We start from the raw sequence: 19,480 nt of genomic DNA, 5'->3' as shown, positions 1-19,480 counted from the left end.
AAATAAAAAAATATAATAATATAAAAAAATATATTTAAAAAAAAAAAAAAATTATAAGAAAAAATTCAAAACAACATTTAAGGTCCAAAAAAATTTTTTTTTTTTTTGTAATTCAATAATCACAATAAAAAAATTATATATATGTATGTATAATTTTTTTTTTTTTTTTTTTTTTTTTTTTGTATGCATTTTAATTTTTATGTGAAAAATGATAAATAATATATATTTTTTTTTTTAATATATAAATATTAATGTATGAATATTTTTTTTCTTTCAAATATTAAAAACTTGAACTATTAAAATTTATATGTGAGCATGATTTGAAGAATATATAATTTTTTTATATAGTTTTTTTTTTTTTTTTTTTTCCTATTGGAAAAATATAGAAACTATAAAAAAATAATAATATACCCATTAGAAATGGTAATTTCCGGAAATAAAATGGCGTGTGTTCGTAATTATAGAACATCATATATTTTAAATATATATATTATACATATATATAATATACTTTTATTATTAATGCTAACGTGTCTTAATAAAAGACATACCTAAAATATACATATATATTAATATAACTTAAAATTTATCAATATTTATAGAGAAAAAATTTGGCATAACTCTATATTTTTCAAGTTAATAAAGGGAAATAAATAAATACATACATACATATATATATATATATATATATAATATATTATTTACTTTTATTATTTTATATTTTATTATTCCATTCCAATCTTTTACATATTATAGATAAAAAGATTATTTTATTTTCCATTATTCATTCATAAAAAATAATACAAAAAAGAAACGAATATGTAATCAGTTGTATTTTTTTTTTCAAAAGTTTATATATTTTAAAATCAAGATTCGCAAATGTATAACACATATAAGTGGGTTCTGAATAAACTTAAATTTTCGTATAAAGAAGAGAATAATATTGATTATTTGATAGATAAAAATATTGAAGAAAAGAAAAATGTTGTTGAAAAGTTTCTATGTGATGAAGAAAATGATTTATTGTTGTTTAGTTTAGAAAATAACGAAATGGTTATTGCAAAGGAAGAGAATATAAAATTTGATCAGAAAATTGTTTATTTTTATAAGCATTTAAATAAAAATATAAAAGATGATAAGAAAATATTATATGGAATATTATCTCCTAATATTTTGGATACTTTAAAATTAATGCTTAATAAGATAATATATCCATTGTTTATAAATAACAAGTTAATAAATACAAATGTGTCTAGTGATGATATAAATAAATTTATGATGGAATTTAATACATATATAAAAGAGTTAAATGAATTTATTTTAATATTAGAAGATATAAAGAAAGTAAAATTGAGAATGCAAATATATGATTCTGAAATTAATAATGATAAAAAAAACGATGAAAATATATTAAATGATGAAGAAAAGGATGATAAAAACATTTCAACTTGTTCATCACCCTTATCATCTATTAGAGAATTTCAGAAGAAAGGAAATGAATGTGAATATAAAATAAATAAGAAAAAGAATGAAACTGCACATTTAACAAAATATTTAAATATATTAGAAAACTTATTTAATGATATGCAAATGAAAATACAAGAATATAAGACATCAAATATAGACGTTGGTCCATTTATTGAAATACAATATTGGAGATATAAACATCGATATTTATTATTTATAATTGAAGAATTAAGAAGTAAAGAAATTAAAAGTATTATAAATAATATTAATATAAATAATACAAATAATGAAGAACAAAAATATACATATACATTTGATATATTAAATAAATGGAGAGAATTAGAAACGAAAATTGAAAATGAATTCAATGAAAGTAAAGATAATATAAAATATCTAGAAAGTATTGAACAATTTATTTTATCTTTATATTTATGTAATGTAGAAAATATTATTGACAATATACCATCTCTTTTAAATTCAATTAAAATGATTTATTTAGTAGCACGTTTTTATAATACTCCAAATAAGCTTAACAATTTATTTATAAAAATAACTAATCAGATGATTATTAAATGTAAGGAGGAAATTTATTGTGCCAAAAAAAAAAAAATCACAAGAATCAAAAGGAAACAAAATAAAGGTAAAAATAAAAGAAATGAGGAAAGACGAGGAAGTGATATGGATGGACAGAATAATCAAGATATGGACGATACTTTATCTGAAAAAAATGATGGAAAAAATTATTCAAACCGAAAAAATAAAGATAATAATAAGAATAATAAGAATGATAAAAATAATAACGATGAAGATAATGATGATAATTATAATAATAATAATGTTAGTGATGATGATAATAATAATAGCGATAATAGTGATGATAACGAAAGTGATAATTATGATAGTGATGATAATGATAATTATGAAATGGATGAGCAGGATGAAGATCATTTTAATGGTTTTATAAGAGAAAATAATTATGATGATGGAGAAAAGGATGGTAACAGATCGTATGATAATTTAAAAGATAGAAAAAAAGGAAGTATATATATAAATGATGATATAAAAAGAGACAAACTAAAAAATGAAGAACATAACTTATGGTTATTAGATCCTGATAATTTGATTGAGAAATTTAATTTATGTTTTAAATTACATGAAATATATAAAGAAGAATTTGAAAGTCTAAAATGTTTTTTTGAACAGAATAATTCAACAAGTATGAGTGTTGATTTAAATTCTAAAGTTATATTTTGTAAATTAGAAATATTTTGTAGACGTTTAAAAAAATTAGTAGATTTATTTTTATGTATGAAACAATTTCAAATATTAAAAAGTATAAAATTTGATTGTGTACAGAAAATTACTAAAACGTTTAATAAATATATAAAAGAATTTAAATTAAAACATACAGATGATATGTTAAATTACACAGATAACTATTTTGATAGAGATTTTGTTGAATTAAGAGTATATATATCAGAATTAGAAAGTGACTTACAAGAACATATGATTAGTTTATTAAATAATAGTTCAAATATTATGCTTTCATTTTTTATATTTTTTAAATTTAAAGAATCTTTCATAAGAGATTATTTAATTATTTTTATACAAACAAAATATGATATACTATTACAACAGTTTTTAGAAATATTAAATTCTATAAATAACGATTTAGAAAATTATAAGAACAATTTAAGTATTAATAAAAATATTAATTATTTAAAAAATATATTTTGGACATTAAGCATTAATTATAAGATAAATCATATTATAAAAGTTTTTCTTGATGAAAATGATAACAACAATAATATTATTTACGATGAAAAGTTCAATATTAATATGAATACATTTGTCAATCATGATACACATAAGAACCTAAAGAATAAAGGTAAAAAAATATATAACTCTGAAAAAAAAGACAACGATAAGGATATATATAAGGATATGGAAGATATAAAAAAATCATCTGCTTCTGATGAACCTATTTATGAAAAAATTAATGATAAGGTTCATATAGTTAATTCTATACAACAGCAAGTTTTAGAATTGTTAGAAGATTATGATAAGAAGAAAAATAATGAAAATGTAATTGCACGTAAAAAGGAAGTAGCATTATCTATCGATAGAAATAATCATATATTAAAAGAAGATGAACATCAAGATGTACATGAAGATGTACATGAAGAAGTACATGAAGAAGTACATGAAGATGAGCCTGGTGATGAATATAAGCAAGAAATTGAACTAGAAAAAGATCAAAAAAAAAAAACTTTTAAGAATAAAGAAGAAGAGGAAAATTTTAATGAATATAATAAAAAAATAAAAACACAGAAATCAAGACCAAAAAAAATATACAATAATAATATACACAATAATAATAATGAGAAAGATAAAGAGAAAAGAAAAAATATATTATTCAAAAGTTCCACTGGAAAAGAAGTATTAAAATTATACTTAAAAATATCAAAATTTATTGAAGAATATAAAAATAAATTATTTAAACATTGGTTATCATACACAAAAAATATGAACAGTTTAAATGTGACAGTTTTTGTAAAACATCCAAAGACAAAAAATGTAATAGTAAATTTTGATAATAGAATTAAGAAAATAATAAGAGAAGCAAAAATATTTCTTTCTTTTGAATTTGAATTACCTGAAGAAATAAAAAATATGATATCTCAAGAATCCAAAATATATAGTTTTTATTATAAATTTTATAATATATTAATATTAATAAAAAAGATGAAAAGTAATAAGAAACGTGGTATTGATTTAAGTTTAAAACATTTTTTTATGTATATTGATCAATTAATTTTGCCATTCTTAGTAAAATATACTTGGAATAATTATGCTTTAGAAGATTCAATTGATAACTTATTTAAAGAATTATATTATTTTGATGAATCAATAAATTCTTTATATTATATTATAAAAGATCATATATATTATAATATAAAATTACTTTATAAAATTCTTGAATATAAAAATGAAAGGTTAGTTATACATAGACAAAAGAAAATGTTTAATAAAAGAATAGTTTTATGTAATTCTATATCGAAGAAAATTCAAACAGCTATTTTTGATCTTTTAAGTAATATACAATATGTATATGAAGATAAATTAAAAAGTATAATAACAAAGGAAGAAATAATAAATACACGAAATTTTTATTATGAAATATTTTTGTCTACCTTGAAAAAAATATACTTAAAAAATATTAAGATTTTAATTAACACATGGTCTAATTTTGATGATAATAATAAAAACAAAGGCAACACACAGAGTAATAATGACAATATGATGAATTATAAAAACAACAACAATAATAATAATAATGATAATAATAATAATTGCAATGTTGTTGAAATTTTATTATTAATTCAAGAAAATGATATTATCATTAATCCATCTATTAAAAGCATCAAGGAAAATATGAAAAAAATTATCAACGTTTCTATTAATAATTTAATATATATTGATAATTGGATAACAACAGAAGATTTAATACGACAATTTCATGGAGATGTTGAGAATGACGAGGGACAAGATATAGAAGATTTATCTAATAAAACAAAAAAAAGAGATCAAATTAAGAAAAAATGCGAAGAAATAAATGAAGAAAATAAATATTTGTCAAATGATGAAATTAATAAAAAAAAGAAAAAAAAAAAATATATATTTGACCAAGTTTTAGATTTCTCTTATTTTTCGAAAAATAACATGAATGAGACAGCAAATTGTATAGAAGAAGAGTTAAATATGGAAAATGAAAATTGTGTGGATAATTTGAATTATTACTTTGAATTTTATGAGAAAATAAGAGAAGATAAAAATATTGAAAAAGAATTATTAAAGTTAAATGATAAATTATTTGTATTTCAAAATGCGGTTGATAATTTTATTAAAAAGTTTGAAAAGTATAAATATATTATAAAAAATTTCCACTTACAAAAGGAACAAAATAATAATAATAATAATAATAATAATGACAATAATAATAATAATAATAATAAGGGTATTGTACTGGGGGATTATAATAAACAAAAAGATATAATGAATGATAAAATATTAGATATGGATAATTATATGAAAGATACAGAAGATGATGAAGAAAAAGAAAGGAACCTATTAAATTTTACAGAAAATGAGGATGATTTAGAAAATATAAATTTGAAGAGTAGTACAAAGGGAATCTTAGACGATTCTAATATTGATAATAGTGATGATAATGATAGTTCAGATAATAATAGTGATAATAGTGATGATGAAGATAATAATAATTTTAAGAAATACAAAGAAGAAGAAGAGAAAATAAAAACTTTTATAGAAATAAAAAAGGATATAAATAATATAGAAAGTTGTTATATGCTAAATATGTTTAAATTCAATTTAGAAAGCTTTAAAATGTATTTAATAAATATTATTGAAAATGAAGCATTAGAATGTGCTAAAAATATTATTGAACCTGTTAAGAAAAAAAGTGATATGCTAATTAAAAAAATTAATACATTAAAAATAAAATTAAAAAAAAAAATTATAGATATTGATTCTTTATATTATGTTATTAATATAATAAAGAAAATACATATTTTTGAATCAACTATTGATATTGTCTTAAATCCTATAAATGACATGTTAAATATTTTAGAATTTTATATGAGTAACTTTTTAAAAAAACAAATGGATTCCTTAAGACATTCTAATAATTATGATGAAGAAGAAAATTATCAAATAAAATTTATAAATAATTTAGAAAAGAAAAAATCTTCTGGTCAATTATATAACTTAGATGATTCATATAATAAGAATTTATTATTCACATTTAATAAATTAAATGTAATGAAAAAAAAGTTTGTATCCTTTTATAAATTTGAAATAGAGAAAAAGAATTTAATACTAAGCAAATTTAATGAGTTAATAAATTTAACAAAACATGTTGAAGAGGAAATACAAGAAAAAAAAACAACTATGAAAAATGAATTGATAAATAATATTTATTCATTCAAAATTGATATAAAAACATTTAGAGAACATTTTCTTAAAATGAATTTTAAAAGTGAACATATTAATCCATTAAATGCGTTTGAATTATTAAAAAGATATAAAGAAGAAATTAATATGTTAAAAAATAAATATAATAGTTATTATAAAGGGGAATCTATATTCGGTTTAAAGCATCAACCTCATTCTGATTTATTTCTAAGTTCGAATGAAATTCATAATTTTTATTCTCTTTATGATTTATATGTACAATTAAAAGAAAAGTTAAATGAATGGAAAAATCTTAAATGGTATGATGGTATACAAAAAATGAAAGAATTGAAAAATGAAATTTTATCCTTTGAAAAAAAATGTTCTCAATTACCAAAAAATCTGAAGATGATTGTAATATATAAAAATCTGATGAAAGAAATTTTTTATTTTAAAGAAATTACACCAATTGTAGATGAATTGGAGAAAAAAACTATTCTCAAAAGACACTGGACAGAAATAATAAACATTTTGAAGGAAAAGAAAAAAAAAGATACCACAGGTAAGGAGAAAAAAATTCAAAAGAAAAGTTATGCAGATGAGGAAAAAGACAATCCAAAGGACAACATCAACCAAAACAAAAACAAAAACAACAACAATAATAATAATAATAATAATATTAACGAAATAATAAATGATAAAGTAAACAAAATAGACCCTTTGGTGGATATGCAAAAAGAAAATGTAGTGGAAAATTTAAATGCTGAACAAATGAATAACCAGAATAAAAATGGGAAACAAATTGAACTAATCACTGATTTGGATGATCAGCCAAATAAAACAAGTATTCAAAAGAATACGTTTGAAAAAAATAATAGTAATGTTAATAATAATGATAATAATAATTATAATAATAATGATGATAAAAATCTTGTCCATATTGATAGAGATAAATATACTTATAATACAAGTGAAGTTGAAGATGAGAAGATGAAGAAAAACAACTTAGAAAATAAAAAAAGAATAAAAGATCAAACGGATGAAGAAAAAATCAATAAAAAAGATATATCATTTCAAGATGGAGGACTTTTAGAAGAAAGCGCATATTTGGATGAAGAAGAATACATAAATAATTTAAACAAATTAGATCTAGATAATATGGATTTTTTTATTAAGGATATAATAAATTATCATTTATTAAAAAAGAAAGATGATATATTAGATATATGTGATAGTGCAGAAAAAGAAGCTAGTATTGAAGAAAAAATTAATGAGCAATATAAAATTTGGAATGAAACATGTTTTCAATTTAGTAAATGGAAAAATAGAGATTATGCATGTATACTTGTTGGTAGTAAAGTTATTGAAATACAAGAAAGTTTAGAAGAAAGTCAAATATTATTAAATAATATAAATTCAACTAAATATAGTAAACCATTTAAAAGTAAATTATTATTATTATTAAATAAATTATCTGATTGTAGTGATATTGTAGAAAGATGGATAAAAGTACAAATGTTATGGTGTTCTATGGAAAGTGTTTTCACTAGTGGAGATATAGCTAGACAAATGCCCATTGAATCTAAACGATTTCATCAAATTGATAAAGATTGGATTAATATTATAAATATAGCTAACGAATCATCTATTGTTATTGAATGTTGTCAAAGTAGTATGTTAAAAGAATTATTACCAAATATGCAAAAAGGTTTAGAAAGTTGTCAAAAATCGTTGGAATCTTATTTAGAAGGGAAAAGAAGCAAATTTCCTCGTTTCTATTTTGTATCCAATTTAGTATTATTGAAAATATTATCTCAAGGTTCAGATATCAATATTATACAATCAGAATTAATTAAATTATTTGATGCTATTAATTATTTAACTATTAAAACTATACAAAATAAAAAAAGAATCATATGTATTAATAATAAAGAAAAAGATGATATTGAAACTGTTCAGTTAGTAAATCATGTTACTATTGATGGTAATATAGAAAATTGGCTTATATTATTAGAAAAAGAAATGCAAAAAGCTATAAAAAAAGAATGTAAGTTAGGTGTATCTAATTCATCACAATTATTTAAAACACTAAATTTAAAAGAATTTTGTGATAAAAATATAGCACAAGTTGCATTAATATGTTTACAAGTAATGTGGACAAATGATATAGAAAAATGTATATATAAATATCATTCAGAAAAAAATATTTTAAAAGTTACCAATAAAAAAATTAATTATATAATGTCAGAACTTGTAAATATATGTTTATCCGATTTAGGTACTAAACTAAATAGAACTAAATATGAAACATTAGTTACTATACATGTACACCAAAGAGATTTATTTACAGAAATATCTGCAAAAATTAAAGAGCATAAAATTAAAACAACTACCGATTTTGATTGGATAAAACAAACTAGAATTTATTATAAAGTAGAAAAAAATATTATTTTAATAAGTATATCTGATGTTGATTTTATTTATTCTTATGAATATTTAGGTATAAAAGAAAGATTGTGTATAACACCTTTAACGGATCGATGTTATTTAACATGTGCCCAAGCTTTGGGTTTGTGTTATGGTGGAGCTCCAGCTGGACCAGCAGGGACAGGAAAAACAGAGACAGTAAAAGATTTAGGTAGAACCTTAGGTATATATGTAATAGTAACAAATTGTTCTAATCAACATAAATATAAAGATATGGCAAAAATATTTAAAGGATTATGTAGAAGTGGGTTATGGGGATGTTTTGATGAATTTAATAGAATTAATTTAGATGTGTTATCTGTTGTAGCCATGCAAATTGAATCTATAGTTACAGCAAAAAAGCAATCGTTGAAATATTTTTTATTTCCTGGAGATTCTAAAGCTATAAATTTGAACCCATCCTCTGCATACTTTATTACAATGAATCCTGGGTATGCTGGAAGACAATTATTACCAGAAAATTTGAAAATATTTTTTCGATTTATATCTATGATGGTTCCAGATCGACAAATAATAATAAAAGTAAAATTAGCATCTGTTGGATATTTAGATATTGATAATTTAAGTAACAAATTTAAATCATTATATAACTTATGTGAAGAGCAGTTATCTAAACAAAAACATTATGATTTCGGTTTAAGAAATATTTTATCTGTATTACGTACTGCTGGTGATACCAAAAGATCTGCTGGACCAAATGAAAATGATGAAGAAATGTTACTTATGAGAACATTAAGAGATATGAATTTATCAAAATTAATTCATGACGATGTATTATTATTTTTATCCTTATTGAATGATGTATTTCCAAAGTTTCATAATATAACAAAAAAAAGTTTTCAATTAATTGAAGAGAATGTATTACAAATAATTAAGAAAAAGAAATTATGTGCAAAAGGTAAGTGGATATTAAAAATATTACAATTATATGAAACATCATTAGTTCGTCATGGTTTTATGCTTGTTGGGAATACATTAACTGGGAAAACTGAAATATTAAATATATTAACATCTGCTTTAACAAATATAGGAACTGTTACAAAAATTATAACATTAAATCCAAAAGCAATTACATCTGAACATATGTATGGTGTTAAAGATAATTTGAGTGAAGAATGGACTCCCGGAATTTTTGCAAATATATGGGAAAAATATAATAATAATAATTTAAAATATAATACTTGGATTGTATGTGACGGTCCAGTAGATGCTATATGGATTGAGAATCTAAATACAGTTTTAGATGATAATAAAATATTAACATTAGCTAATAATGATAGGATTCCTATGACTGATAATACTAAAATAGCTTTTGAAGTTGAAAATTTAAATAATGCTTCACCTGCTACTGTAAGTAGAGCAGGTATTGTATATATTTCAGATAGTGATTTAGGTTATAGACCATTTATATATAGTTGGTTACAAAAATTAAAGGATGTAAATACATATGGTATGACATTATATTCCATATTTAATAAATTATTTATATTTTATCTAGATAAAATACAAATCTTGTCATTCCTAAAAGAAAATTGTAAATTTGTTATGGATATCACAGATTCTATTTTAATTTTACAGACTATAAATTTGTTAAATTCACAAATCATTCAATATATTAATGCAATTAATAATTTTATGTACAATGAAGAAGATTTAAATAAAATTTTTTTTTTGGATACTAATGAAAAAAAATTATTGCCTCAAAGCCAAAAATTGATAAAATCAAATATTGAAGAGGAAAATAATAAATATGAACAAGAAAATGTTATTTCTTCTTCTGGAATGAAAAAAGGGAAAGATCAATTATTAAGTGATGAAAAATATAAATCATCTAATAAATTGGAAGATACAAAAAATATGACTCTTACAAATGATTTGGGTAAGAAGCCATTATATTCAGGTTTGGAAAAAAAAGGTGATAATAAGTATGGAAAAAATTTAGATAATATAAAAAATGAACAAAAGGAGCAAAACGATGAAGAAAAGAATAAAAAGATAGATAAGAAAGAAGCATATCATGATGAACAACAAGGCGAAGAAGAAAAAGAACAAGAGGAAGAATATGATGATGATACAAAACTTGATAGCTTGAATAATTATACTCTTTCATCTGGTACAAAATATGAAAAAGTAAACATAGACGAATGTGAAGAAATTATGTTATATTCGATAGTTTGGGGATTGTGTGGATTGTTAGAATATAAAGATAGATTAAAGGTGCATAACTTTTTGTTAAAAAATGTACCTATATTAAAAAATGTTATGGGAGAAAAGAAAAAAATATATAACGAAGAAGATGAAAAAATAAAACAACAACAACAACAAAAAAAGAAAACCAAAAAAGAACTAGCACAAAAAAGTGATCATAATGATTATGTAAGTAATAAAAAAATTAGAGAAGATGATAAAACAAATATAGAATTAGATAATGAACATAATATAGAAGATGGAGAAGAATTCGAAAATGAAATAAGTTTAATATATGATTATTATTTTGATATGAAATTAAAAAAATTAGTTAAATGGAATGTTGGTCCATTTAAAATGCCACGTAATGTAAATTCCATATCATCCATATTAATACCAACTATCGAAACAACTAAAGTAGAACATATAATCAAACTAATATCTAATATACCTATTAGATGTTATAATTTCCATACTTATAAAAGTACCTTATTATTAGGTTCCACCGGTTCAGCTAAAACTTCCATAGCTTTATTATATACATCCAAACAAGAAAAGAATACCAAAAGATTTAATTTCTCTAGTGTTACAACACCTGAGAAGTTTCAATTATTCATTGAATCTGAATTAGAAAGAAAAACAGGAAAAACATATGGTCCTATTGGAAATACGAAATCTATTATATTTATTGATGATATGTCTATGCCAAAAATTAATGAATGGGGTGACCAAAGTACTCTTGAACTATTAAGACAGCTTATAGAATTCCAAGGATTTTATTTCTTAGATAAAGACAAGAGAGGTAATTTTAAAAAAATTATTGATTTGGAATATATTGGATGTATTAATCATCCAGGTTGTGGAAATAATGATATACCAAGAAGATTAAAATCAAAATGGTTTAATGTTAATATCTTGCCATATAATTTAAATTCTATAAATACTATATATGGTACTGTTTTAAGAACGAAATTTAATAAAAAACAAAAATTTTCAGAAGAAATTATTGAAAATATTGATAAAGTAATATTGTGTACAATTAATTTATTTGGTAGATTAAAGAAACATCTGTTACCAGTTCCTTCTCGTTTTCATTATTTATATACAACACGAGATTTAGCAAAAATATTTTATTCTATGCTTTTATGTCCATTTGAATCTATTGATAATAATTTGTACAATTTTTTATGTTTATGGAAACATGAATGTGAAAGAGTTCTTATAGATAAATTATCTAGAATGGAAGATAAAATTTTTTCATTGGATCAATTAAAACAAATATTTAATCAATATTATCCTTCATATAAAGATATTTGTGAAAAGAATATATATTTCAGTTATTTCTATGTATCAGAAAAGGAACAGGAATTATATATGATTGAAAATGATTTAATAGAAAATAATACCGTACAAGACAAAAAGGAAAATGATAAGATCAATATAACTATTTCATCATCTTACATAAATGATACATCTAATAATTTGATATCTACAAAGTTGGATAATACAAATAAACTGTATGAAAAAATTGATGATACAAAAAATAGAAGAAATAGTGCAATAAATAGACAAAACGAAATGGATAATCAAAATGTTATAAATAGTAATAGTAATAATAATAATAATATATTGACGAAAGAAGGAGATAATAACGACGATGTTGATAATATCAATACTTTTTCTTTCTCTTGGATGAAAAAAGATTACAAAATTGTTGTAGATTTTGAACGACTAAGATATATTGTTTATGAATATATGAAAGAATATAATATTAATAATGTTAAAAAATTAGATTTAGTTTTTTTTGACGATTCTTTAAAACATTTAATAATTATTAATAGAGTTATGCAAACTCCAAATGGTTCATGCATGTTAGTAGGTGTTGGTGGATCAGGAAAAAGATCCTTAACAAAACTTAGTGTTTTTATAAGTGAACAAATATTATTCCAATTAAATATAACGAAGACATATACGAAGAATTTATTTTTTGAAGATTTAAAAAGTTTATATATATCTGCTGGTCAAATGAATAAGAAAACCACATTTTTATTAAGTGATAGTGATATTGAAAAAAATGATTTTATATTAGAACATGTAAATTCCATTTTATCTACTGGTTTAGTATATGGTCTTTTTATTAAAGATGAAAAAGAAGCCATATGTGCAGAGATGAAAGAATCATACTTAAAAGAAATGAATAAATCCAATCAATCATCAAAAATAAAAGGAGGAAAGAAAAAAAAGAATAAAAATGATTATAATAATATAGATGATGATATGGATATGGATGAATATCATTCAAAAGATTCACAATTAAAAAGTGATGCTTCATCTACAAGTAGTATTGATAATGATAGCATATGTAATGAAAAACTAACAAATAAGAAAAAGAAAAAAGATGAAAAAGTTATAAACGATTTTAATGTTTCATCAAATGTGATATTTGATTATTTATTAGATAATGTTCGAAATAATCTTCATATATTTTTATGTTTTTCTCCTATACATAAAGAATTTGCTTTAAGATATCAACAATTTCCATGTATATATAATTGTGTAACTATTAATTGGTTTTTAAAATGGCCATTAGAAGCTCTTGTAAATGTTTCAACAGCTTATTTAAATAATTTTAATATAGATATTGATGATAATTTAAAAGATGATTTTTTCAACTTATTTGCTATTGTACATAATAAGGTATCAGATACATGTGATACTTATAAAGAACGAATGAGAAGAAATACATATGTGACTCCCAAATCTTATTTGTCTTTTATTGATTTATATAAACAAATGTATGTTAAAAAATATGATGAAATCAAATGTTTAAAAGAAAGTGTGGATATTGGTTTAAAAAAATTAAATGAGGCAGCTATGGATGTACAAAAAATGAGAGAAAGTTTAACATCGGAAGAAGAGAAATTAAAAGAATCTGATGAGCAAATGAATATATTATTAGAAAAGGTAAAGGATGAATCACTCAAAGCTGAAAAACAAAGTATAGAAGTTTCTAAATTTAGAGATAAATGTATTAAGGAAAAAGATTTAATTTTAAAAGATCAAGAAGAAGCAGATAAAGATTTAAAAGCAGCTTTGCCATATTTACATGAGGCAGAAGAAGCTATAAAAAGTATAACAGGTAAAGATATCACTGAGTTGAAAAGTATGAAAACACCATCTGATATTATTAGAATAGTTTTTGATGGTGTATTAATATTATTACAAGGGAAATTGAAAGAACCTAAAATTGATGTAAAATATGTAAATAAACAACATATCGAATTTATACAAGATTCATTTGATGAATATGCAAAACCTCTAATGGCAGATATTCGATTTCTAAATTTATTATTTGATTTTTCTAAAAATGAGAAAGATAATATTAATGAAGAAACTATTGAATTACTTAAACCATATATTGAATCTACCTTTTTTAAAACTCAAATTGCTAAAAAGGCTTCTGTTGCTGCTGAAGGATTATGTAAATGGGTTGGTGCTATGGCAATGTATAATCAAGCTTCAAAAATCGTTAAGCCTAAGATGAGTTATTTAAAAATTCAAACAGGTAGATTAGAAGATGCTTTAAAGCAATTAGCAGAAGCAGAAGATTCTTTGTTGAAAGCACAATTGTTTGTTGAAAATTTAAATTTAGATATTGAAAATATGTTTAAAAAAAAGAAGGCGTTAGAAGAAACTGCTTTAAAAACTAAACAAAGAATTGAACAAGCGAACAAATTAATTAATGGCTTATCTAGTGAAAAAGATAGATGGACAGATGATTCTAATAATTTTTCAAATATAAAGAAAAAAATTGTTGGTGATGTTTTTATATGCTCTTCTTTTATAACATATTGTGGTATGTTTAATACAGAATTTAGAAATTATCTTATGAATGATGTTTTTTATAATTATACAAAAAATATAAAAAACATCCCTGTATCATCTAATATAGATATTATAAAATATGTGTTATCTTCTGATGATACAAAAATATGTGATTGGAGTGTACAGAAATTACCAAATGATAAATTAAGTATAGAAAATGCATTGATTTGTGAAAATAGCAATAAATATGTGTTATTAATAGATCCACAATGCCAAGCAAGTAATTGGATTAAAAATAAAGAATTTTCAAATGACTTATCTAATCAAAGATGTATAACCACATTTAATAGTACTAAATTTAAAGATAACTTAGAATATTGTTTAAGTGAAGGGAAAACATTATTAATTGAAAATGTAGAGGAATATATTGATCCTATATTAGACTCAGTTTTAGAAAAACAAATTATAAAAAAAGGAAAAAAGAATTATATATTGATTGAAAATAACTTAATAAATTTTGATGAGAAATTTAATTTATTTATGACCACTAATATACCTAACCCTAATTATAGTCCTGAAATTTATGCAAGATGTTGTGTTATTGATTTTACAGTAACAGTTAAAGGGTTGGAAGACCAATTATTAGGTAGAGTATTAACAGAAGAACAGAAACATTTAGAAATAACATTAAAAAATATTATGATAGAATTAAAAGATAATACAAAATCATTACAAGATTTAGATAAGCAGTTGTTATATAAATTGAATACAAGTAGTTCTAATCTTATTGAAGATGAAGAATTAATAGAAGTATTAAATAATACTAAATTACTCTCTAAAGAACTTGAAACAAAATTAAAAGATAGTAATGAAAAGAAAAAAGAAATCAATGAAAAAAGAGAACAATACAGAAGTGTAGCATTAAGAGGAAGTATATTATATTTCTGTATTGTTGATATAACTAATGTGAATTATATTTATAATACATCTTTACATCAATTTTTGGAACAATTTGATTTATCTATTAAAAAAGCAGAAAAAGGACAACATATTAAAAAAAGAGTAGAATCCATATTGTATACATTAACAAATTTAATAATTTCATATATGGAAAGATGCCTATTTGATCATCATAAAATTATATTTAAACTATTAATATCATTGAAAATATTATTATATGATAACATAATAAGTAATAAGGATATAAGTTTTTTTCTAAATCCATTATCTCACTATAGTCCTTCAAATGATATAAATAATGAAATGGCCAATACAAATATGATAAATGATCCAATGGATGTTCTAAAAAATAAGAAGAATAAGAAAAATAATAGGGAAATGATTAATAATAATAACATGAGTACTGCAATAAACGAGGTGATAAATAATACTATGGATAGCAGTTCTATGAATAATGATACTATGAATGTTTACTTGAGAACAAATGAAAATGATAAAAATAAGAAAGATACAAATACAAGTGATGTTATCTCATCATCATCAAGCACAAAAACGGGAACAAGAACGAATACATCAACAACAACCACAACAACAACTACTACTACTACTACTACGACTAATAATAGTAATAGTAATAATAATAATATTATGAATGGTAATAGTTCGGTTAATGCTGGAGATATAAATATATGTAATAATAACACATCTGTTACTGATCATAATATAAGTAATAAGAATAAAATCGATTTACATAAAAAAGGAGCAGGGAAGGGTAAAATCAGTTCAACAAAATGGTTATTCAAAAATGAAAAGTTATACAAGAATATTATATCCTTATCAAACCATTCCTTTGGAAATGATAAAAATAATCGATTTTTTTATGATATATTAAATGTGATTCAATTAAATGAGAACACATGGAAAAATTATTATGATATATTAGACATAGAAAATAAGAATATACCTTATTATAATGAACGTTTAGATGTTAATAGTCAAATTAGTTCTTTCATAAAATTATGTTTAATTCGATGTTTAAGAGAGGATAGAACAATATTATGTGCAAATAAATTCGTAGATGAAGTTTTAAATAGAAATAGTGATACTATGAAACATGAGACATTAGAAAATATATTTTCTGAATCTAGTAATAGGAAACCATTTTTATTTTTATTATCCCTAGCTAGTGATCCTACTAATATGATAGATGATTTTGCTAAAAAGTTTAAGAAATATCCTACTGATAAAATATCAATGGGTGAAGGACAAGAAGTTATAGCAAAAGAGAAATTAAAAAATGCTATTATTAGTGGTAATTGGTTAATATTACAAAATTGTCATTTAAATAAAAATTTTATTATAGAAGTGTATAATATGTTAAAGAATTTAAATGAAATAGAAGAAGATTTTCGTTTGTTTTTAACATCGGAACCAGATGATGAATTTCCTATATGTATATTACATGGAAGTATAAAAATATCTACTTCCTTAAGTAGTGGTATAAAAAATAATATGCGAAAAATATATAAAGATATAATAAAAGAAGATATATTAGAAAAGATTGATGATGATAAATATCGAAAAATAATATATTCTTTATCATATCTTCATTGTGTTTTATGTGAAAGGAAAAAATTTGGTCCTTTAGGTTGGTGTGTACCATATGAATTTAGTATAACTGATTTATTTGCATCTTATTTATTTATAGAAAAACATTTATATTCTACATTATTAGTTAATAGACCAATAGACTGGGAGTCTATTCATTATATGCTTGCTGAAGTTCAATATGGTGGTAAAGTTACAGATGATTTAGATCGAGAATTATTATTAACATATGTTCAATATTATTTCAATGAAGATTTATTTAAAATGAAAAATGAAGGTTCTTGTGAATATTTAAATTTACCAAAGTTTTATGAAATTACTAATTTTAAAAATTTTATAGAAAAACTACCAAATATTGATACTCCATCTGTTTTAGATTTACATAATAATGCTGAGATAACATATCGTGTGAACGAATCACGACAAGTATTAAACTCTATTTTAGAAATTCAACCAAGAGATGTAGATCAAGGTGAAGAGAAAAGTATGGAAACGGTTGTACAGGAAATGTGTTTAGGTATTCTTCAAAATTTACCAACAGATATTAATATAGAAGAAGTAAAAAAAATTTTGTATAGAAAAAATAAGAATATACAACCAAATATGCAAACAAATGCTCAATTGAATGTAACATGTAATTTGGGTGCTACAACCAAAAATTTTGGTATATTAGAAAATAGTTCTTATAATAAAGCGAAGAATAGAGATTATAATATAGATACTAATGATAATGTTAATAATAATAATAATAATATATTACAAAAAAGTGTTATGTTAAACAATCCAAATAATTATACAGCAAATGTCGGGAAATATATCATTCCAGGTGATAATAAAAATAAAAACCTAGGTTTGGTAAAAGAAAATGAACTTTCATTAGATATTCCAGATATTATATATTGGGAAAATGATAATGAAGGAGAAAAAAACGTTCAATATAATTTTTCACCTCTTCAAGTTTTTTTCTTACAAGAAATGGAAAGAATAAAAAAAGTTATAGATTTAGTAAAGGTGAATTTAAATGATATTATTAGTGCTATCGATGGTTCTAAAATTATGACAGCTGATTTACAAAATGATACGAAATATATTTTTTCACAATCAGTTCCTAAAAAATGGATATATGATGCAAGTGAAACTGAAATATCTTGGATATGTAATAATTTGAATCAATGGTTAAATATACTTAATTTAAGATATGAACAAATTATGAACTATATATATAATGGTAAATTGAAATCTTATTGGTTACCTGGTTTTTTTAATCCTCAAGGGTTTTTAACAAGTATGAAACAAGAAATTACTAGATTAAATAAAAAAGATCAACTTTCTTTAGATGAAGTTGTATTATATACAGACATAAAAAATTATGACGTAGAAAAAATAAAAGAATTTCCAGAACATGGATTTAATATACATGGATTATTTATTGAAGGTTCCAAATGGAATTGGCAAGAAGGGAAATTAGAAGAAAGTTCACCCAAAATATTATCTGAAAATATGCCAGTAATACATATTACTGTTGTATCAAATAAAGATAAAAAAATAAAATTTATTGAAAATAATAAACATATGTTTTATAATTGTCCAGTATATAAATATAATGTTAGGACTGATAAATATTTTATTTTCCGTATACATTTAAAATCTGATATAGATCCTTCTATATGGAAATTGAGGGGAACTTCATTATTATGTTCCAAGGATTGAAACAAAAATGATACAAAAAATTGGTTCGGAGGAAAAGATATATAAATATATGTATATATATATATATATATATATACATCCATGTGTGTACCTTTTTTTTTTTTTTTTTTTTTTTTTTTTTTTTTTTTTTTTTTTTAAATTTTATATAAATTTTTTTTTTAAAAAAAAAAAAAAAAAAAAATTTTTTTTAAAAAAAATTTTAAAAAAATTTAAAAAAAATATTTTTTTTTTTTTTTTTTTTTATAAAAATTTAAAAAAAAAA

General features: G+C 21.6%; 1 protein-coding gene across 1 annotated transcript; it reads left to right on the top strand.

Annotated features, from left to right (window-relative positions):
- Positions 1-879: 879 nt before the first annotated feature.
- On the top strand, positions 880-19,218 carry PGSY75_0905300 (putative dynein heavy chain; the record flags this gene model as incomplete). Its single annotated transcript, XM_018785464.1, has 1 exon — positions 880-19,218. The coding sequence occupies one exon, from the start codon at positions 880-882 to the stop codon at positions 19,216-19,218; it is 18,339 nt and encodes a 6,112-aa protein (XP_018641805.1).
- Between the last annotated feature and the right edge of the window lie 262 nt (positions 19,219-19,480).

The sequence above is a fragment of the Plasmodium gaboni genome, chromosome 9, assembly GCF_001602025.1.
Source record: "Plasmodium gaboni strain SY75 chromosome 9, whole genome shotgun sequence".
Taxonomy (NCBI): domain Eukaryota; phylum Apicomplexa; class Aconoidasida; order Haemosporida; family Plasmodiidae; genus Plasmodium; species Plasmodium gaboni.
This window is presented reverse-complemented; position numbering and strand designations above follow the sequence as displayed.